General features: G+C 39.7%; 1 protein-coding gene and 1 long non-coding RNA gene across 3 annotated transcripts; one reads left to right on the forward strand and one right to left on the reverse strand.

Annotated features, from left to right (window-relative positions):
* Positions 1–30: 30 nt before the first annotated feature.
* LOC124264668 lies at positions 31–1,221 on the forward strand. The gene is made up of 2 exons (XR_006895214.1): positions 31–1,102; positions 1,183–1,221. It is a non-coding gene; the product is annotated as an uncharacterized LOC124264668 (long non-coding RNA).
* LOC124264666 lies at positions 1,169–17,011 on the reverse strand. 2 transcript variants are annotated; one of them, XM_046699400.1, is made up of 10 exons: positions 16,901–17,011; positions 14,979–15,096; positions 10,737–10,852; positions 9,476–9,499; positions 6,879–6,902; positions 6,537–6,557; positions 4,315–4,350; positions 2,868–2,964; positions 2,382–2,491; positions 1,169–1,413 (listed from the first exon to the last, which is right to left on the reverse strand). In XM_046699400.1, the coding sequence occupies exons 1-10, from the start codon at positions 16,935–16,937 to the stop codon at positions 1,313–1,315; spliced, it is 684 nt and encodes a 227-aa protein (XP_046555356.1). In that variant the 5' UTR covers positions 16,938–17,011; the 3' UTR covers positions 1,169–1,312. The 2 variants fall into 2 exon arrangements, with proteins under 2 accessions (XP_046555356.1, XP_046555357.1); XM_046699401.1 differs by lacking the exon at positions 4,315–4,350.
* Between the last annotated feature and the right edge of the window lie 6,461 nt (positions 17,012–23,472).

Consider the following 23,472-nt stretch of genomic DNA (forward strand, 5'->3'; position numbering starts at 1 on the left):
TTAGCGAACGCTTTATCCATTGGTCTACCTCCACCAACAATCACAAAGAACTGGAACCCATTCCTAATGGTAGATGGTGGAAAAAAACAACTCTAAACAGGATGTGATGAAACTGAATTTATTTTCTTTTAAAAAATATATCTTTCCGTCAAAACAAAATAGAGGATAAGGATAAAAATGTGAAATTAAAAAATAACTAACGTCAGGAAATCACAGACAAAATGGATGAAAACGCCACATAAATCATTTTAATTCGTAAACAGTAAACATGTTTTATCTAAGCGATTTAAATTAGTCAGTGTCAGTATAAGCCCATAAAATTCGGTTGAGTTAAATGATGTCCATTTCAGGGAACCAATGTTCGAGTTCACGAGGTTTCGATGCTGTGTGTGTTTGGCTACTTTATCAACGTGAAAGGATCGAGGTGTTGACAGATGACTACTGTATGTTTCACAAAATAGAACGAAAGAAAGAAGCTTAATATGTAAAGTGTGCACACTAACATATGCTAATGCTATGAGACAATGTATATAATCTGATTATTGGTCACATCGGAATCATATTTGTGTCCGTCTCAATCGTATTTAAGTCGGACATTAGCTTTGACAAAAAACTGAAATTGACAATGTTATAAATCGTAACATTGATTCCAAACAATTATAAAACAGACCTTGTTTGCTTGTTTTCCGGTTAGCATTATGGTCGAGGTATACAGTCAGACCTCGTTTATCCGAAGTTCAGATATCCGAATACCTCGGTTTCCGAACATTCTTCACAAAAAACGAAATTTTCTAGTTACAATTTACCTCGTATATCCGAATGTTCGGTTTCCGTATCCGAACGGTCAATTTTGGTAACAAAACAGCAAAAAATGTACAAATTTGCCTCGTATATCCGAACACCAAGGCTGTCGTAGGCAAGATGTCTGATGTTTACCGCTCCTCAACAGTGCTCACTGCATTGACCTTTGATCAATCCTATATCAAAACCCAAGGTCTGTTGTCGGCGAGGTATCAAAACACGATGTCTATCGCTTGTCAAAACATTGTGCTGGCTGCTAGTTAATTCATTGTTTATTGAATATTTATCACAAGGCGTGTAGGTTAATTAGAGACTGACTGACTGACTGAGTTTGGTTTTACGCCGCTTTTAGCAATATTCCAGCAACATCACGGCGGGGAGGTTAATTAGAGAAGAAACAATTAAAGTATACGAGTGGCAGAAATAACGATCGGATTGTATACATGATTTGAACAGGATCCGCTCCTAGATTTGATGGAGCTGGAGGACTTATCGTCCAGTATGTCAATACTTAGATCCAAAACAGGGCCATCAAAGCGAATGTAAGTGACGCCATCACAGACAGAGTACTGGTGCTGGCTGATGATGCGTGGTCTTGGAACACATGTGGACCTGAAAACACAATGTGACTCGTCAGCTCGGTAGATTGATTCCGACGTCAACAATCTCTTTACTTTTGTTTGTTTAACGCATTCAGCAATATTCCAGTCCTCAGGGTAGCCTAGTGGTTAAAGCGTTCGCTCGTCACGCCGAAGACCCGGGTTCGATTCAACACATGGGTACAATGATTGTGTGAAACCCATTTCTGGTGTCCCCCGCCGAGTTGCTGGAATATTGCTAAAAAGCTGCGTAAAACTAAACTCACTCACTCCTGTTCTCAGGTCGAGGCACAGTTGGCTCAAAGCGGGACCGACATAAAGAAACCGTGTAAGGAAATATACACGTATTATATTTATGACGTCATGATGCTAATCGATGACGTCATGGAACAATGTGTGTCTTAGCCCAGATGCTGATTAATTGATTGTTGTTAAATGCCGAACTCAGCAATATTCCAGCTAACAGTGGTCTGTTATAATCGAATCTGGACCAGACAATCCAATGATCGACATCATGAGCATAACTCTGCACAATTGAGATACTATGACATGTGTCAAACGAGTCAGCAAAACTGGCCACTCTGACCACCCGTAAGTCGACTCTTACGACAAGCATGGGTTGATGAAGACCAATTCAAACCGGATCTTCACGGGACGGTGATATATCATTATGGTGTCATCCGGTTTGTGAAGAGGTCATAACGGTGTTGAGCATGCTGTGTATAATTCGTCACCAAAATACCTCCTTAAGGATTCCGTGACAAATAGGTCCCGACTAACCCATACACTTCATACCTGACCACTCTTGTTCTCAGAATATATCAGCTGATGGCGTCATCGTGCCCGAATTCGTGGACACATTCTGCCAACAGTCAGCGTATGGGCGGCTGCGTTCAAGCCACTGTGATATAGCTTACGTTCCTAACTTTGTGTATTATGGGCTTCACGAATTGGTATAAATGACTGTGAGTGGTATCTTACATTGTTGCTCATATCCCATTGCTTTAAAGTTATTTCTGGCATTGGTAAACTCGGTGTTCCCTGTGCACGCCGTCAGTTTGTTCAGACACTTCACGAAGTTAGCAGCAGCGCTGAAAAAGGCAAATATTGTTTGAGAGAGTACATCATCATCATCATCATCATCATCATCATCATCACCACCACCACCACCACCACCACCACCACCACCACCACCATCATCATCATCATCATCATCATCATCATCACCACCACCACCACCACCATCATCATCATCATCATCATCATCATCATCATCATCATCATCCTTAGCTTACCCTTTTTGGCGTAACGCACTGGACATCTTACGTATATTTCCTCCCTCCTCTCTCTCTCTCTCTGTCTCTCTCTCACCGTCTCTCTCTCTCTGTCTTGTGTGTGTATACATACTTTCATTGATTACACCCGCTCAAACTCATAGATATAAGAATATTTACCGGGGACACTTACTCACAACCCATTCCACGCCCGTGTTCCATCTGAAGATTGCTGCTGCACATGTTGATTTCGTACACGTTGCATCCCCAGCTGGGTCGTGTGGTCCACGCTGCAATCCGGAATAGCTGTTACTGCATTTACAGTTATTACAAATATCATACTGGCTAACAAATGTTCAATATCTGATTAGAATCAGCGGATCTTCCCAAGACCAAGGCAAGCAACTCTGTGAGTCGTGCCTCCTCCCTGAGTATGTGAGTGAGTTTAGTTTTACGCCACACTCAGCAGATAGTCCAGATATATGGCGGCGGTCTGTAAATAATCGAGTCTGGACCAGACAATCCAGTGATCAACAGCAGGAGCATCGATCTACGCAATTGGGAACCGATGACATGTGTCAACCAAGTCACCAAATCCCGTCAATCGCCTCTTACGACAAGCATGGGTTACTGAAGATCAATTCTAACCCGGATCTTCACGGGTCACAGAGCAAATGAAGTTACTGCATACTACATTACACCGATCTACAATCATCGGTCACAAGTAATGATGTCATTATATGCATTCAAAACCAAGGGCATCTTTGAGACACATGAATAGTGTTTTCAATTTTTTTTGTAATTAATGTCTACTTTCTGAGTCCCTGTTAAGACAAAACCAAACACGCCCGGTAGTCCTTGCCTCAAATCAGACGCAATAAGGTAAAGACAACTTTAGAAGACACAGGCAAGATCATTACCCGAGTAAAAAAACCCACTATTCCTGTGCAAACTAATTCTGTTCGTGAGGTTCATATTCAGATTCACTCCCTTTCTGCACTAAACAATGACACGTTTTCATAAAGCTACTTTAAAACATAAATCTAAGTAACCAAGAATTGTTGCACCTATTAAAGCAAGATCAATGAGCTTTCGGTATTAATTAGTTCATAGTATATCATCCACTTGGTTTAGAACCTAGATTGTTAACTTGTTGAATACGTTTAGGTCATTTTTGATCATGGTACTCTCATTAAAATACATAAAACACATTTTGGTAGCATCCAACAATACGACATAATTGAACACTTTGAAGTGTAATACACTTCCAGCTCCAAATGTATTAGTCCTGGTTATCGTGAATTTAGTCCTAGTTACAATTATTGTGAGTGAGTGAGTTTAGTTTTACGCCGCACTCATCAATATTCCAGCTAAATGGCGGCGGTCTGTAAGTAATCAAGTCTGGATCAGGCAATCCAGTGATAAACAGCATGAGTATCGATCTACACAATTGGGATACGATGACATGTGTCAACCAATTCAGCGAGCCTGACCATCCGATCCCGTTAGTCGCCTCTTACGACAAGCATGGGTTACTGAAGATCAATTATAACTCGGATCTTCACGGGCAGTTATAATCATAGCAGTAGATAGAATGTTTCTGATTACAATAATTCTGAGAAATACAATTAAGTACATACCAAGAGGTGTTGTCATACCACCCCAACGTCGTGTAGCTGCAAAATAACAGTTACAATTTGTAATGAACACAAATACAAATACACGAAGGACAAACCTTAAGGAACAAGGTTGTATATTTCATTGGTTGAAAAGGAAAGCTCAACAGACTAGACAGGACGAAGGAAGAATAGGAAAGTTAGATGAGGTAGATTGGTGGAATAGTGACGGAGAAGAATGTTAAAGGAAGTCAACACGAAGAGTGCGGGGAAAGAAAGTCAGAGGAGGTACGTGGAAAGGATAAGGAGAAAAAAGCTTGAGAAAAAAGATAAGAGGAATGAAGAATATAAAACAGGTGAAGAAGACAACAGTTTGAAGAGGTAGGTACGAAGAGCGAGGAGAATACAGTGAGAGGAAGTAGGCAGGAAGATTGAGCGAGACGAAAATAGAAGTACATGTATATAGAATGAATCAGCGAGAAGAAAACTATAGTGAGTGGCTGAGTTAAAATTTATAAGTACATCGGCAGTACTTCAGCCATATTGTGACGAGAAGAAACCTGTAGGAAGTAGAGAGGAAAGAGTTTGGAGAAAAAATAGACAGAAAAGAATGAGGACAAAGGGAAAGACAATGTAGATGGAAGAGTGAGAGAGAAGAACGTTGAGGGAGTAGACAGGAGAAGAAAGCTATATATTAAGGTGGGAAAAATCAGAGAAAGGAGAAGTAGACAGGATAAAGGGTAGAGTCGGCTAGAAAAAAGTAGAGGAAGTAGAAAGTGGAGAGGAAAAGCAAGCTAAAGAAAACCAAAAGAAGAATGTGAGTGAGTGAGTTTTGTTTTACGCCGCCTTTAGCAGTATTCCAGCTTCAATTCTTGTATTCGGTATAAAGGGCAACGGCCCATGTACAACATAATACAAAATAATCATTATAATGACAGATGGGAATTTCTGAGAAATAAAGCTTCCTTAATAAACTTTGCAATATTTAACAACATATTTATCTTATTACATGTTAAAAGAATTTTAAACTTAAACATCGTGGGTGAATTACAATAATATTTTGGTATATATTTTGATCTGAGATAGTCATACAATGGTCATTTTAGACGGATGTGATATTCATCTTCTACACAACCTAAAGCACAAAATGAACATATTCTATTACTGCGTGGAATGCCTCACCGTCTGCCAATATTAACCATTAAAGGGAGCTAACATATTCGTAATAAACACAAATGTCTTCTGTATTCTCTTTCTGGGATAGCATACAAATAATATTCAATTGACAAAAGAGACTTGTATTCTTTTTAATTACATAATTTACTTGAATCACAAATTTTAGAGTATCAATTTTGTTGATTGCAGTCTTTAAGTCTTTGTACAAAAGTATTGAGAAACATGTTTTTATCGCCCACTTCATGTGTGATCCACCCCAAAGCCATAACTATATAGTAAGTGTTTAACCTTTGATGCCCAAGTTATACGATTACATTCATCTAATGATTTACATAATATATAACATTGTTTTGGATATCTAACAGTTGGCATTGCTAACAATTTTAACCAACATGTAATACATCGTTTATGATAATCAATACACAGACCATGTCTACCGCTTTCACCCAAAGCAGCATCATTTGAGACATAATACCCAACACCTAAAGCATATTTACAAAACTTAATGTGAAAACGTTCAACATGTTCAATTTGAGAAAATCCCCATACCTCACTGGAATAAAGTAAAATTGGTTTTATCTGTGTATCAAAAATCTTAAGGAAAACAGTGGGACAAATATTCTTTACCTTATACTGAGAGGTGTAGGCTTTCTGAACAAGAACACTGATTGCTTTAGACCAACATAATCTTTTCGGAAATACAAGTCCAAGGTAATTATAATACGTTGATATCTTAACCTGATCACTTCCAAACATCCATTTTTCTGTTCCCCTTAGCTTACCACCGTTTCTAAACACTAATATCTCTATTCCAGCAGGACACCAGAAATCAGCTTTACACATTGTACCCATGTGGGGAATTGAACCCAGGTCTTCGGGTGACGAGCGAACGCTTTAACCACTAGGCTATTCCTACGCCTCGACCAAAAAAAGAAAGGCAGAACATGTAAAGTGAAAAGTCGATGTGTATTGAGTGAGGAAGAAACAATTTGAATTAAACCAATTCTTAATGCGTTTGACACTAACTGTCAATTAGAAGATATAAAAGCGAGAAATAAACATTGACTTACTTAGCCCTGAAGCCGGAGGGGCTGAAACAAAAATACATACATGAAATAATACAACAGAGGCAATTTCCAAAGTCATTGCTTTCTATTTATCGTGGGATTTTTTTCAAAATGTAAAACGTTAGTCCTGAAGGAAAACCAGCCTTGACTATCCTCATAAACAGAGTTTCATCAAATTGGTTTTAATATTTACATTCTCTTTCTTGCATACCTCCTAACTATGGAATTACATATGCATCATAATGAGGATATTTGTTTGAGGCAGCGTTCAGAAAATATTTCAGTTTTATGACGGTTGTCCTTCCTGGAAGTGGAATTGTTGTTAAACTGAACTAGAGTACATACCCCAGGTTGTGGGCATAGGTGGCACTGCAAAATAGCAAAACAGATAGGACGTTTTATTAAACACAATACATGAGAGATGTGAGAAGAATAAGCTATGACAGGGAGAGAGAGAGAAAGGCGGAGGGAGAGAGAGGATGGGGAAAGGGTGAGAGAGAGAGAGAGAGGATGGAAGAGTGAGAGAGGGGGAGAGAGGAAATGAAAATGAGGGAGAGAGAGAGAGAGAGAGAGAGAGAGAGAGAGAGAGAGAGAGAGAGAGAGAGAGAGAGAGAGAGAGAGAAAGGGTGGGCGAGTGAGCGGGGAGTGAGGAAAGAAGAGTTAGAGGGGAGAAAGAGAAAGAGAGGGAGGGAGGGAGAGAATGAGGGGGGGGAGGTGAGTTTAATAACATGAGAATACTCATAAAAATGTGAGTTTGGAGGATGACAGTTAATAATTGTGGAAACGAGAGTATAGTAGAAATTAAGAGGAAGAAAAATATTGAAAAGCGAATGATTTCAGTTCTAAATTCTCTTTCCTTCTTATCTTATAACTAGCAGGTGACCGAAAAAACAACTGCTGCTTTCGTATAGCCTCATATATGAATCCAGTGTGTGAGTATGATCGTGTAGCATAACTCTTTCTCAGAAGTGAAATTTCTTCTGCTGAAACCCACAACCATCTGACATTCAACACATGTACGTAATCGAACCCTGCGATTGAATATCGAACACGACGACAAAACCTGATACCACTGATAGGAAGGCAGAAAAATGATGGAGCGTCATTGATTTATCGTTTAACGCCGCATATATCTGTATATAATCGAGTCAGGACCAGACAATCCAGTCACCAGCATCACCAGCATCGATCAATGCAATTGGGATACGATGACATGTGTCAACCAAGACAGCGATCCTGACCACCCGGTCCCGATGGTCGCCTCTTACGACAAGCATGGGTTGCTGAAGACCGATTCCAACCCAGGTCTTCACGGGTAGTGGAGAGTGAAAGTAGATGATAAAAGAAAAGAGAGTAGAAGTGAAAATGAAAAGGGACAGAGGCAAAAGGAATTTAATCAACAGGTAATTGAACAAAAACACTAAGAAAAGTAGAAGATGGCACGACATAACGGCGACCTTAATGTCAGAATTTTCAAATATATTAAACTTGGTGTAAACTGAACACAACCATTGTCCGTTCACATGGGTTTGTATGTGCCTGATCATGAGCATGGACGACAATGCCAGTCCTTATGAAATTGTGTGCGTAAATATCAATTTAAGAATACCAATGTAATGGGAAATTACTTTCTAAATTGAAATATCATTTCCATATGACGTTGATACCCTATATAGCTGTCTCTCATAAATCTGATAATGTGGATAAATCATCCGCCAAATATAAAACGTTTTACCACTAAGTTTACTTTCGATTCCGTTTTCTGCTTTCTTACTACTTAATGCTAGGAATTACACTTTGTTTCCGGCGGCCACGGTAGCCCCGTTTCGCCGAAACGTAGTGAAACGGGAACAAAACGGGATGGATGTGAGACATCGTGGAGGGACTGAATGAGCAAACGTGACAGTCAGTGATTGCCGTGGATGCCGTGCCAGATTTTAAAACTGTTCAAACATTTGCCACGGCAGTCACGGTACTAATGAGAAACCTAGTAGGCCGTAGTAAAACAGGGGGGAACGCAACAAAACGTGACAGCGCGTAATAGGCCGTAACAAAACTTGTAGTGGGTCCGTAGTGGGTCCTTATTGGGATTGGAGGCATTCCCTGGCAACTCACGCACCTTTCAAGTTTTGTCACGTCCGGCCAGGTTTTTTTTGCGTTTTGTCACGGTGTTTTCACCGTTTCTGCCCGTTTTGTCCCTGTTCTCACGGCAAGCTAGGTTGTATGGTAGCCGATTCGTCCCGTTCTATCACGACGCATCCAGGCGTGTGACCGTTTACAGGGCTGGCGAGATACGGCACGTTGTGTCCTCTGGCATTCCCTCTCTCCACCTGATGCTGTCCTTCTTGCTGTCGCAAGGACTCGATGTATGCCCCCAGCAAACATACAAACACAAAATCTTGGGGTTCATGCTGCTCTTGTGTCTCAGGATACAATGGCTGCTATTGCTTGGGAAGCCTTATGTTCATACCGTGGGCATAAAGGTGCTTCAAAATTAAAGGCTGGCCGGCGTCCACGTTTCATCCGTATAAAGTCTTGACAGAACACGCAAAACGTGTCACAATCTTGATCAAAACGTGATAAACGTGACGGAACCCGTCAGAACGCGACAGGCCGGAAAGGAACGCAATGGCATCCATAGTGAACTACAGCCCGAACTGTAGTGCGCCTTTGAACTTCCGGTATTGAGCAGCCCGTTTTCCCAACGGCTCATCACGGATACCGTGATAGACCGTGAGAAAACTTAGCAGGACCGAACAAAAGTTAACTTTGGAGGAAAAAATTGCCAAAATGCCACGGCTCACCACGTTTTACGGAAACTATTGTGGCCGCCGGGAACATAGTGTAACCCCAGCATAAGACATGTTCTATATTTCCTGCTCGGACGCATTATGTTGTGTGTCCAATGTTTCAATGGTGGATCAGCGTGACTGTGTACTTACTCCTAGTGGTTAATCCAGCCCCACCTGAAAACAAGAACAAATGAATGAAAATATATTGAAAGTTTACAACCCTTCAGACGATGAATTATAATGAAAACACAAACAAGAAACAAACCATCAGGTTATATGAACATGTTCAGCTTCGGGCCAGAGAGACATGCTATGACTAAGGTTATTATATAGTGAGGCTATTGTCCAGGGTGCCGTTGTACAATGCAACCTTAGCGCTACGCCAGTCGTACGTCTGTGTTAAGGTATGGGAGTAAAGGTCACCTTAGCGCTAAGATCGCTTTGTACAAAGGCACCATGGGCATTTTCATATTTTAGAAGCCCGAAGTTTGTCGTTAAGCTGACTTTTTGGCAGACCGAATAATAGTTCTAATGATAATGAAATCTCAATAAGCCTTACCGCCACCAAAGAATAAATGGACACAATTAGAATTTGTCTTCAAAATACAACTAAACCCCAAAACAAACTATCAAGAAGAAACAACCTTCACAAATGTCAATATGACACTGTCTTAAATATGTCTTTAACATTTGATTACGTCACTATCAGTCACTGGACGCCATTTGACCTTGTAACAGATATTATATTTGTGCTACATTTGACCTCTCTCTGAATGGCATTGTGGTATTCATACATTTGACCTTGGCCTTTGATTTCACAGCATGGGAAGAAGCTAAGACTGGGAGCTGTTCGAACTTTCGAGATTTCCCAATACTGACATAATAAAATATGGTACACTAATAAATACTGGATTTGGATGGAAATATGGCGTTTGCCTAGGGTAAAGAATTCTCCTTGCGTCTAAACATTCTAGGTGCTTCGCTTGCTTCTAAAATATCAACTAAGGAAGTGTGGCAACAACATTCCCTTTATATTACTAAGTATCTTCGTTATCACCCGTATTGCGTGTAGATTCGGATGGGTGCCACACAAATCAGAAATCAAGGTTTCATGTTGTCAAGAGTTAGATGATCATCTACCCACACAAAGCCGGTAGTATGTGGTAGATGCCGACGATGGGTTTATTTTTACTCCGCCTTTAGCACTATTCCAACAATATCACGGCGGGGGACACCAGAAATGGGCTTCGCACATTGTAATAATGTAGGGAATCGAACCGGTTCTGCGATGTGACAAGCGAACGCTTTAACCACTAGGCTACCCGCCACCCCGATATACCGAAGAGGGGGATACCGAATCCCTGTGTGTATTCTGCCGCAGGAACCTCTAGTATCTCAACGTTTTACTTACACCGAGCGTTAAAGTCCACGTTACTTCCCAGGATCTGTTTCGTCAAGTCAGCAACAATTGAAGCCCCATCACAGCCAGCCACACCGTAGACGCACTGTATGTATTCCCGGTAGAACCTAAAGTGTAAAAGCTGAGCGTAAGCTCCTCAAATTGAAACAAACATCGCCAACACAAAACGCATTAAATAGTGAACACTATATCAAACTTGTGATATTAAAACACACATCGGCCAAGTAAACAAATAACTCAAATGATTTACTATTTTCCCCAAAAATTAAACTCTCTTCATTAATTTACACTTCACTTTTATATATGACGTTCTACATACATTGTCGAAGGTATAAACATCAATTTCCACTTCATGTTAAGATGCTGTATATACACCGTTCTCCATATATTGTCGAAAGTATAAATATTAATGAATATTGATACAGGTATATATGCCATAATAGAGATATTATACCTAATTATATTAATTGTATGTATCAATGACATGGTCTATACATATCCTTAACTCAATAAATATCAGCTGATATTACGCATATTGTCTATTTTCAATTTCTGATATTAAAACACACACCAGTAATACAAAACACACACCACAAATGATTCACTATTGTAAACTTCTGATATTAAAACACACATCAGTAATGCAAAACACACACCACAAATGATTCAGTAATATAAACATCTCGTATTGAAATATAGTTCACAGGCCATGCTCTAATAAACATACAATGTATGACTCATATGCGGCCCCATTAATAAAGACAAAGAAAACAGCAACAAACATTCATTAAAAATTAATGAAATATGTTTTTCTAATTCATTTCATTTCATGTTTCAAATCATGCCCAATGTGAGCAATCTCCATGCACTGATAGTTGTACAAACATCTGAATGTTTGTACTAGGGCTGACTATCGGTATAGATGATAGAAATCGATATCGATCGATTACCGATAAATATCGGAGAAGTAACTTTGAGCACATATGCCTAAAACGTCTGAAAGAACTGAACAGATTTCACATCACTGCTGAGTGGTGGCATGTAGGCATAGGTTAAAATAGAATAATTCACTTGCATAGCGCCTAATTTCCAGACTAATCCCGCTCAACGGCGCTTTTGAGGAAAGCAGTGGGAAGGAGTTAATGGCTAAACAAAAATATTTTTAGAGACTTCTTGAAGGGTTGAACAGAGTCCACAGACTTGATGTCCATTGGGATGGAGTTCCAGAGTCGAGGGGCATATACAGAGAAGGCATTTTCAGCAAGTGGAGTAGACGTTGATGGGATGGAGAGTGGCTGCTTGGTTGAGGATCTGAGAGTTCTTGTGGGCTGGTACAGATTAAGAAGGTCTTTGAGAAACTGTGGTGAGGTGTCCACATTAAATGTGGAGTACATGAGAAGAAGACGTTTGAATGTGATACGATGCTTAACAGGAAGCCAGGCAGTGGAGTTGCCTTAGGATGGGTCAGATGTGTTCAATTACTAACCAATCAACGACCAGAACATAATTTATAATTTATAAGAAACCCATGAATAAAAATCTAACTTTGTGTATTGTGTGGGTAAAGTAAAACTTATTCAATGACAAAAGTGTATCAACAATATTATCGATGACTCTATATTTATATCGATAATCATTAATAATCTTGCCCATCGACGATAATTCCGATTATCAATTCTTTTAGCCAGCCCTAGTTTGTACATATGAACACAAAGATGAAAACAACCAAATTTCTTTGTTCGTACAGTACACGCACACATGAAAGGATTTCACGTCACTGTTGTGTCAAGCAGTGACCTAGTTCTCCTAAATGGATACAACAAGACACGTTGGCATAGTTACAGTGTGCAGTCAGCTATCACAGTGTACACCCATCTCTGTGTCTGGATCAGGCTGTTACCTATAACGCATGTGTATACAACCCATTCAGAGCTGAATACGAATAGGGACAGAATACCCACAAAGCCCTGTTCCTATATACTGGATACTCCTTTCAACGAAATGTGTATCAAGTTGCGCTGTACCTCAGCAAGTAATACCCTCTCCGTGAAGGGGTTATACAATTACATGAATGCAATCATCTGTAACAACAGACTCTGAGCTCTCTGTGTGTGATGTTATATGTTGCACGCAATAAGTTTATAGTCATAATTCATATGGGTTAAAATGAGTTATTGCAAACCCATTGAGACTATCAATCTTATGTGTACCTTTCATTTGAGAAACATCTTGAAACCTGACTATAAAGCACTGCATATTCGCTTGTCCAACTTTGCAGCGGTCTCAGTAATAAGTATTAGCATGACAGCGTGTGTCAACATTGCATTACGTTAAAGACGTATTCCAATGAATAACATTCAGTTCAAATGAGTTATGTATCTGCAAACAAACGAACGCTCGTCCTTTGCCGTGTATATCATCTATGCCTATATGAAACCCACACAAAATAAAGGCATTTCTAAGTTTTCAATGAAGACTATTAACTAAACTGACGTATAAAGAAATCACACGCCTTAAGCATTTGGGATAATTTTCTGTTTTCCTCAGTCGACTGTATAAAACACAGTGTTGTAAGCATGCCTGTTTTTCATGATTTCCACTCACATCACTGTAACGGATGCATGTGCTGTTTTGGCAACTTGTACACGATGTTTGTGACTGTTGAAACGCTTTTAAAACAAACCACTTAACATTGCATAAACAAATTCAAATGTGGAGAAAGCGAGGTTAAACCCATGAATCGTACTTTCAAATCCAGATTTGAAGGATACGTCAAAACACGTTGTTTATGCAATGTTAAGTGGTTTGTTTGAAAAGCGTTTCAACAATCACAACATTCGTGTACAAGTTGCCAAAACGGTTTAACCTCACTTTCCCCACATTTGAATGTTTGGATAAGGGATTAGGAGGTCACTGGACTGTGGATGTGAGACTATGGTCTGTTCTAATTAGTGCACACTTCTCACTATCAGTAAAAAGGGAGCTAAGGCCAATTGGTGAATTCTTTTATGTGCATACATCTATAAATAAGGCTAATCATCAGATCAGAAGATTTTAATATATTCCTTTTCATTGTTTCAGCTTTCAACAACCGCGAAGGACATGATATGGCGGCAACCGTCCCCACATTCTACAGCTTACAAGCCAGTCTGTATCGGTCCCGTGCCAAGAACGTCCCACCTCTTCCGCTACAGACTATACCTTAACCCACCCCTTTGCTAACTAATTGGTCATGGCCTGGTGGACCCAGACTCTAAACAATAGATGTGGGGAATGTGAGGTGTCCCCGATTCATGACAGGCACAAGACTCGAATTACCAGTGACAACTAAATATACAAAGGATTTCTTCATAAGTCAAACTGAGAAAGGAAGATTTTAATATGGATTATGAAAGCGTATCAACGATGGTTGGACCATTGTCAATATCTCTCAACTCGCTATGCCTTAACCAACATGTTATCTCAACTGACAATGACTTGACCAATATGTTATCCCAACTGACAATGACTTGACCAATATGTTATCTCAACTGACCATGCCTTGCCCAATATGCTATCTCAACTGATATGATGAATTTAACTCCTGACTATATGAAATGTTATCTCAACTGAATATGACTATGATCAATATGATAACTCTACTGACTATTACTTGACCAATATGTTATCTCAACTGACAGTGACTTGACCAATATGTTATCTCAATTGACAATGATTTGACCAATATGTTATCTCAACTGACAATGACTTGACCAATATGTTATCTCAACTGACAATGATTTGACCAATATGTTATCTCAACTGACAATGACTTGACCAATATGTTATCCCAACTGACAATGACTTGACCAATATGCTATCTCAACTGAATATGACTAGATCAATATGATAACTCAACTGACTATTACTTGACCGATCTCAACTGACAATGACTTGACCAATATGTTATCTCAACTGACAGTGACTTGACCAATATGTTATCTCAACTAACAATGACTTGACCAATATGTTATCTCAACTGACCATGCCTTGACCAATATGTTACCTGAGCTAAATATGACTTGACCGATATATTGTATTATTACTCATTAGTGTAAAACGCCTCCAACATTGCTAGACATTCCAGCGTTTTCTTAAACGTCCAAAGGGTATTTGAAGTATTCGAGTTGGAAAGAAGACACCGTACTACATTTCCGGGATATCAAAACCGTTTCTGAATTTCCGTGACATTACCGGCAGACCAGGGTGTTGTTAGATAGGTTCGGGAAGACCGTCTGAGTCAGTCTGTTGGTGCATGCAGTGATGCTGTTATAGTCACATTGCTGCTGCCCATCACAGCGGGGCACTGAAACTAGAAACAGAAAACAACGTTAATGGTATAATCTACAGTGATCGGACGTTACTGTGCTTAACATGTGTGTTAATGTCATATCTGTACAGTCATTTCACGAATATATATTATCTACCTATCGGACCTTTTGTAATGTTTCACATTTCTGTCTATGCCATCAATATACCCGAGTATCTCGATCTCAGTGGGGTTTAGCTTCGAGATATCTTAGATACTGCGAGATAAGTGGAAGTATTTTCACATGAATGAAAGTATCGCAACACATCTGATTTTAATCCCCATGTAGCCGCGTATATTCATATCATAATTATATTTGTTTGTGTGACTATTTTGACCCTTCGGGCGCACCATACATATATATTTAGATATGCACGTGCAAAATCAAATGCGAGCATCACGTGCAATACGTGTAGCAGTGATTAAGTAGATATGACGCTTCAGTAAACTGGTCTTATAGGTCGATGACTTAGAAAGTCAGTTGATTTTGTGGTTGATGAAACCGCGAAGATACGGGTTAGAATTGATCTTCAGTAACCCAGGCTTGTCGTAAAAGGATACTAACGGGATCGGGTGGTCAGGCTCGCTGACTTGGTTGACACATGCCATCGAATCCCAAATGCGTGGATCGATGTTCATGTTGTTGATCACAGGATTGTCTAGTCCGCGCTCGATTATTTACACATAGCAGCAATATTGCTGAGTGCAGCGTAAAACTAAAAGTCACTCACTCGTGGTTGATGAACAAAAGGGCCTTTTCAACCGCCAACCGCTCAAAGATGGCAAGTTATTGTTAAACGGTATTGAGGGTTACTACAAGAGATGGTGGTTGTCATTCATCTACCATAACCCCATTGACCAGAAAACAACAACAAAATAATAACGTTACGACAATGATGAGTTGCTGAAGATAATTCTAACCCGGATAACCAGGGACAAAAGTGTATGTACCGCGGGCTATGTTGTAATCTTAATCCATCAATGCGAACCTACCCTGGTAGGGTTGGGCAATAAAAAGAACTACGCAGTTGTCATCGCAGACGTTTGAACGTGTGTTCCGATTACGGTGTTCACTGAATATTCATATTGTTTACACAATTATTACGTGGACAGCGCTGATTGTGCGAGGAAGGGTTCTAGAAATATCTAGGAGTAAACTGCGTTTTTGCTTTTCTCGAAACTTGAGACCTCGAGCAATGTTTGAGAACGAGTTAGGTGCTTTTAGCTCGAATTCGAGATGGCCGATAACAGTTGTATAGATTCGAGATATAGGAACATTAGAGGATCTGGAGATGATGGATCCGATCGTAGTACAAATTAGCTAAATCTTCATCAAAATAGAAGAAATTGGAATGAAACACGTCGGGAAGCTACGAAAGTAGCAACATCGTCAAGATAGAAGATACAATTTATCAATAAGAAGAAGAGAACACGAGAAAGTCTGCAGCATTGTGAATTTATAGACTAAATTTATATCACAGCTGTATATATAGTTTTATAATATCATATATATAGTTTTATATGTATCGTTTATAAATACATGCACTTATGTGCTTAGACCGACACTGGATATGAAGGAATTATTTGAGAAGTAGTTAAATATCTCCTCAGTGCTATTGACTATGGAGGATGGGTCTATTTATCCAACGAATTCCAGAATGATATCAAATCTTCTCACAACCCTTAACCCCGTCAGTTGATTTTTTCATGTTTCTTCCCAATCAGCTGTAGATGTATTTTAATAACATACCACGCACATTCATAAAACAAATGATATCATTCTAATCAACATGATTCAAAATCTTACCTGCGAGAAAGACGACGATGGCAATTGCTCCCTTCATGGTGTCTGTATACGACTGTTACGCTTATCCGTGTCTTTACCTGACTGGGGACAACCACACCTGAGTGAACAAGTAGTGCCAGCAGTGGCTATTTATATCTACCTCACGAAAACATAACGAAGGGTCTTTCAATGCAGGCAGCTTGCCTCACCAGTCAGACTGGTGTGCTCTAACACATCCTTTGTCAACATTACAAGAAGTTCACGGTACCAGCGGGCCCAGTTTTCGTACGCCCTAATTACACATGTAAGTTTAAAGAGGTGTAGCTTTTGCTGAAGGTGTGAGGATTCTCTTTTTCTAAGTTAGTGAACAAATGTCCATAGATATTCCGTCATGCAGAATGAGAATTAGGTGTTACAATAGTCTTTTTCGTGAGACTTGAAAATAATGGGTGTTAAACATATTTAATATGTATATATTGAGTATGATGGTGTATGTGAAGGGGAAATGTGCCCTTGTGACATTTTTGTAGATAATGGGTGTTAAACATGATCACTCTGCATATATTGAGCATGATAGTGTATGTGAACACAAAATTTGCCCTCCTTCATTCGTTTTAACATAATGGGTGTTAAACATAATCACTCTGCATATATTGTGTATGGTGGTGTATTAAAGGGGAAATGTATCATACTTCATTTGTTTTAGGATAATGGGTGTTAAACATAATCACTCTGCATATATTGTGTATGATGGTGTATATGAATGGGGGAAATGTACGTATATGAATGGGGAAATGTACCATACTTCATTTGTTTTAACATAATGGGTGTTAAACATAATCACTCTGCATATATTGAGTATGGTGCGTGTATATGAGGGGAAATGTACCATACTTCATTTGTTTTAACATAATGGGTGTTAAACATAATCACTCTGCATATATTGAGTATGGTGGCGTATATGAAGGGGAAATGTACCATACTTCATTTGTTTTAACATAATGGGTGTTAAACATAATCACTCTGCATATATTGAGTATGGTGACGTATTGGGTGAACTCTGCATATATTGAGTATGGGAAATGTACCATACTTCATTTGTTTTAACATAATGGGCGTTAAACATAATCACTCTGCATATATTGAGTATGGTGGCGTATATGAAGGGGAAATGTACCATACTTCATTTGTTTTAACATAATGGGTGTTAAACATAATCACTCTGCATATATTGAGTATGGTGACGTATTAGAAGGGGAAATGTACCACACTTCATTTGTTTTAACGCAATGGGCGTTAAAAATAATCATTCTGCATATATTGAGTATGGTGGCGTATATGAAGGGGAAATGTACCATACTTCATTTGTTTTAACATAATGGGTGTTAAACATAATCACTCTGCATATATTGAGTATGGTGACGTACTTCATAGAATGGGGAAATGTACCACACTTCATTTGTTTTAACATAATGGGCGTTAAACATAATCACTCTGCATATATTGAGTATGGTGGCGTATATGAAGGGGAAATGTACCATACTTCATTTGTTTTAACATAATGGGTGTTAAACATAATCACTCTGCATATATTGAGTATGGTGGCGTATATGAATGGGGAAATGTACCATACTTCATTTGTTTTAACATAATGGGTGTTAAACATAATCACTCTATATATATTGAGTATGGTGGTGTATGTGAATGGGGAAATGTACCATACTTCATTTGTTTTAACATAATGGGTGTTAAACATAATCACTCTGCATATATTGAGTATGGTGGCGTATATGAAGGGGAAATGTACCACACTTCATTTGTTTTAACATAATGGGTGTTAAACATAATCACTCTGCATATATTGAGTATGGTGGCGTATATGAAAGGGGAAATGTACCATACTTCATTTGTTTTAACATAATGGGTGTTAAACATAATCACTCTGCATATATTGAGTATGGTGGCGTATGTGAAGGGGAAATGTACCATACTTCATTTGTTTCAACATAATAGGTGTTAAACATAATCACTCTGCATATTATGAGTATGATGGCGTATGATGGCGAAATGTGTCCAATTTCATTTGTTTTAACATAATGGGTATTAAACATAATTACTGGGCATATTATGAGTATGATGGCGTATGTTAAAGTGAAGTGTCTAAGTACGTGACTGTGTTCACTGCCTATATTCACCATATCCTAGGCAGGGTATTCAAATGTACATACAGGTCACCGTCAAGAGGAAGATTGGGATGTGCAAGGCGTTGTCCCAATCGGCTCGCACACAAGGAGTGGCTGTTTGTTTGTGGTACAGCCTTTGAATAATGAAGTTTGTTAACGAGAATTCCTTGTTCAATTCATACTTGTTTGGAGAATCGCCTGGCCATCCGTTTAAAACGACCAGAATTAATAGAGGGTTAGACTGTATGAATTACAATGAAACACGTTTTTCCTTTGTGTTTCCTTTTAAAACCATTCAGTTGAGAACTATTTGTGTGCGTAAGAGTCTTAATGCTCCACTCTCAGTTCTTTAAGAAAACATTGTTTTGAAAACGATATACATATGCATACAGTTTATGTATGTGTACTCAACAAATTTAGAAACTTGACAGCGATATTACTGGCAACAATTGGGAGGGGAAGGGAGTGGGGGTGGTGGTAATTATTTCTAGTTTCTGGTTGTTGTATACATAGAGCACTGATATGACAAATGAAAATGCTCTCTGAGACCGACGTGAAACATATGGTCTTAAAGTGTGCTGAAAGGCCACAACATAACAATCAGAGTTACCTTAGCGATTGCACATGCATCGGATTGCAAGCAGAGATGCGTTGCAGGTAAACACACCAAAACGTTGAATTAGAAAGCGCGTATGCCGAGAATCACAACGTGAGCGTACCCTGGGTATTTTGGCTGGACAATCAGCTGCAGCAGTTGCACGAGCTTTGGGCTGTTGTGGTCAGACAATACAGATTCTGAGGACACCGTTGCAGGTCGCCCAAGGCCAAGGACGTCGCGTTTGACTTCACACCAAGACGTAGTAATTATCACAGTTATGTCATCACCTCAATAGGTTGTGATGGCAACATGCACAAACAGACAGTTGTAAAACCGAGTGACCGGCCTCAGACCCAATCAGGGACTGATCACTGTTGCCCAAGGCAAAGCGATAAGTACCGCGATTCTTTGCAAGATCTGCGAGATCCGTAGGCTCATTGAGAGTTTTTACCTTCATTTATATCATACATGGTTTAGGGACTCTGTGGGCACGCAGTTATGCCAGATTCAACCAGAGGCAGTGGAACGGGTTATTTTTTCTTCAGTGACTACCGTACGGTATTGGGACCAAGGTTTGACTCCAGCCCTTCTATTCAGCTACGTGTTCCTGGGCGGACATTGTAACATGCCAAACTACGACGCCTACCACAGTTCTGACGCTCTACTACGCCGGTGTTGATGCCATGGATTGGCCACCACGCCCACCGAATGAACTCATTTGGGGGGTTGTCTCCCAAACCTCTATATCCCATACCCCCTACAGCCCAGTACCCCTACAATTAGTTAAAACAACATTATTATTCAACTTTTGTTAAAATGTTTTTGTTATCATCCATTAAAACCATTCTCTCAAACTCTCAGTTTGGTTATTGCTCATTACAATCATTCTCTGAATTGCTAAGTGTTTGGGCTGGGCCATTGTATGAAATAGGCAACAGGCAGGAGATAGCAGTGCACTGGATCATGAACTTTGTTGTTGTTATAAGTTGTAGGGGTTATGGGATGTAGGGGTATTGTTTTTGATGTAAAACGCCTCGGTCTGCAATATGCACCACCATGGAGGCGGTATGTAAGTATTGATTTCGGACCAAACAAGTGATTGATATCATGAGCATCGATCTAGTCATTTGAGATACGATGCGTGGACAAAGTAAGCGAGCTCGGCCACCCGATCCGGTACGTCGCATAGTTTACTGAAGATCAATTCTAACCCGTATTTTCGTAGATGCACAGATACTGCCTAAATGGAATGCATACTGAGTGGGGGCGGTGGGGTAGCCTAGTGGTTAAAGCGTTCGCACGTCACGCCGAAGACCCGTGTTCGATTCCCCACATGGGCACAATGTGTGAAGCCCATTTCTGGTGTCCCCTGCCGTGATATTGCTGGAATATTGCTAAAAGCGCCGTAAAACTAAACTCACTCACTCACATACTGAGTGGGTGCGATTGTACAATCTCACTAACTTACAAATCATAGCTACAGGTGCCTAACACAACTAAATGGACGTATCACGTGACAAATGGTATACATTTGTATGTATATCTATATAACGATAATACAGCAACCCACTTGCTACGGGTAGCATAATAAACTTAAGCCAAGGCCGTTGCAGCCGAATAACGCTACACCCTTATCTGACAAAACGCATGTGTCATTGAAAGGTTTGGTATAATTTAATAGATCTAAATAGAAACGTATTGGAAATAGACCGAATACTTGCAGATAGAAAGGAGGTAGGTATACGGTTGGACACAAAACCACCTCACCTTTCTATTACGTTGCAGAGATGAATAAAAATATGTTCATGTTCTAAATACCTTTCAAGAACTCCTTTCAATAACGACACAAGACCCGTATATATTACATGCAGGAGCTATTTGAAATTATAAAGAACCTAGATCTTAGCTGCGTTACTAAATACATGAGTATTCATACGTACATATTTATGGTGAATTTAATTTTATGTTTATAACCGTCCCCCTCCCCTGCAAAGCGTGACTGTATTCATTTGGCGTGAAACTGATCATATGAGCGTGAACTGTTCACTGTTTATGTTCACATGAATACATACTTCATAGATTGTACACGGTGTACACATAAACACGTGAGGTCGTATATGACTTTAAATATAACTAGTCATGGGTATGTACTTTCCGTCTTTGATGTGTATTTGATAACACGGTCTTTCAAAGACTTACGTAGAGGTAATCATCAAGCGTCCGGTTCATTAACGGTTAAGGATATTGTGTAACAAGTACAATAATTGTGCAATAATTAACTAAGTTTTTTTACAAAATAGTTTCATCAAGACGTTTCCTTGATGTGTAGAGAAAGAGTATTTAAGTGGGACGCATTTAGGTCACGTGCTGATAAGCCTTCAAGACATTTAGTAGGATTTAATGGCGATCTTTAAATACAGAAGTAAACATTATTATGTCTTATAGTACCTGAACCATATTTGTTTTCCTTTCTTCTAACCATTCCTGATGGTGTCCCCCGTCGTGATATTGCTGGAATATTTCTAAAACCGGCATAAAACTAGTACTAAAACTCACTCACTAAGCCTTCTTGAATTGTTTTTGTGCTAAGGAAGCAATTCTAGATTTTCTACTGGTTCTGAATGTCCCACCTCACTTCCTCTCATTTTCAATTTCCATGTAGTTCGTTTTCTCCTACAAAATATATATTTTAGAGTCTGTATCAGTCAAGGTTGTGCACATGTGCTCAGTCCCACCTTAAGACAAACACAATAACCAGAACATCTCATCATTATGGACATTTAAATGTAAGGTGACGAGGTCTAAGCAACCGACGGTGTATGAAACAGTTAAAGGTGACACAGATACACACATAGCGCCAGCAGTACATCAGCACCAACATTGCACAAGACTTGTTTTATTGTCTGTGTGTAACGCCCGAATGGAGCTGAATCATGGCTGGACACAAAAACATTCCCAGCCGTCGAGCTGCCTTTTCAGCGTATGTCGCAATCCAACCACATGACAGGGTGTGTAGGGTGACAGTGAGATGAGTCAGAACACACCTCAACACCAGCTCATGGGAACCAACTGTTTAAAACACTTCAACAGGGGTATTGACTTGTTGACTGATTCCAGTATGAATTTTCTAACGTGGGAAACATATCTACACACATGTCCACGATCGCGGTAACTGCATGCTGGTCATCCTGCTTCTGTAAATATACTCATGTCAATAATGGTTGTCATCCCCTCCCCACCCCAACCCCACACACACCCCACACCCACACCCCACACCCCCTCTCCACTAAAAAAAAATGAAGGGGTGACAACCATTATTGGCATGAGTATATGTCGCCTCCTTAGTGTTGTGATCGTTTGTATGAACGTACTTCAGCTGCCAGTAATACTGCTGCTACTACTCCCTGCTGCTGCCACTACTACTACATCCACTGCCACTACTACTACATCCACTGCCACTACTAATACCAATACTACTACTACATCCACTGCCACTACTACTACATCCACTGTCACTACTACTACATCCACTGCCACTACTACTACATCCACTGCCACTACTACTACCAATACTACTACTACATCCACTGCCACTACTACTACATCCACTGCCACTACTACTACATCCACTGCCACTACTACTACATCCACTACTACTACTACTACTGCTGACACCACTACTACTACATCCACTGCCACTACTACTACCAATACTACTACTACTACTGCGGCCACCACTACTACTTTTGCTGCCACTACTACTACTACATCCACTGCCACTACTACTACCAATACTACTACTACTGCTGACA

This window comes from Haliotis rubra, unplaced genomic scaffold (assembly GCF_003918875.1).
Source record: "Haliotis rubra isolate DU_JTF1 unplaced genomic scaffold, ASM391887v1 Scf936, whole genome shotgun sequence".
Taxonomy (NCBI): domain Eukaryota; kingdom Metazoa; phylum Mollusca; class Gastropoda; order Lepetellida; family Haliotidae; genus Haliotis; species Haliotis rubra.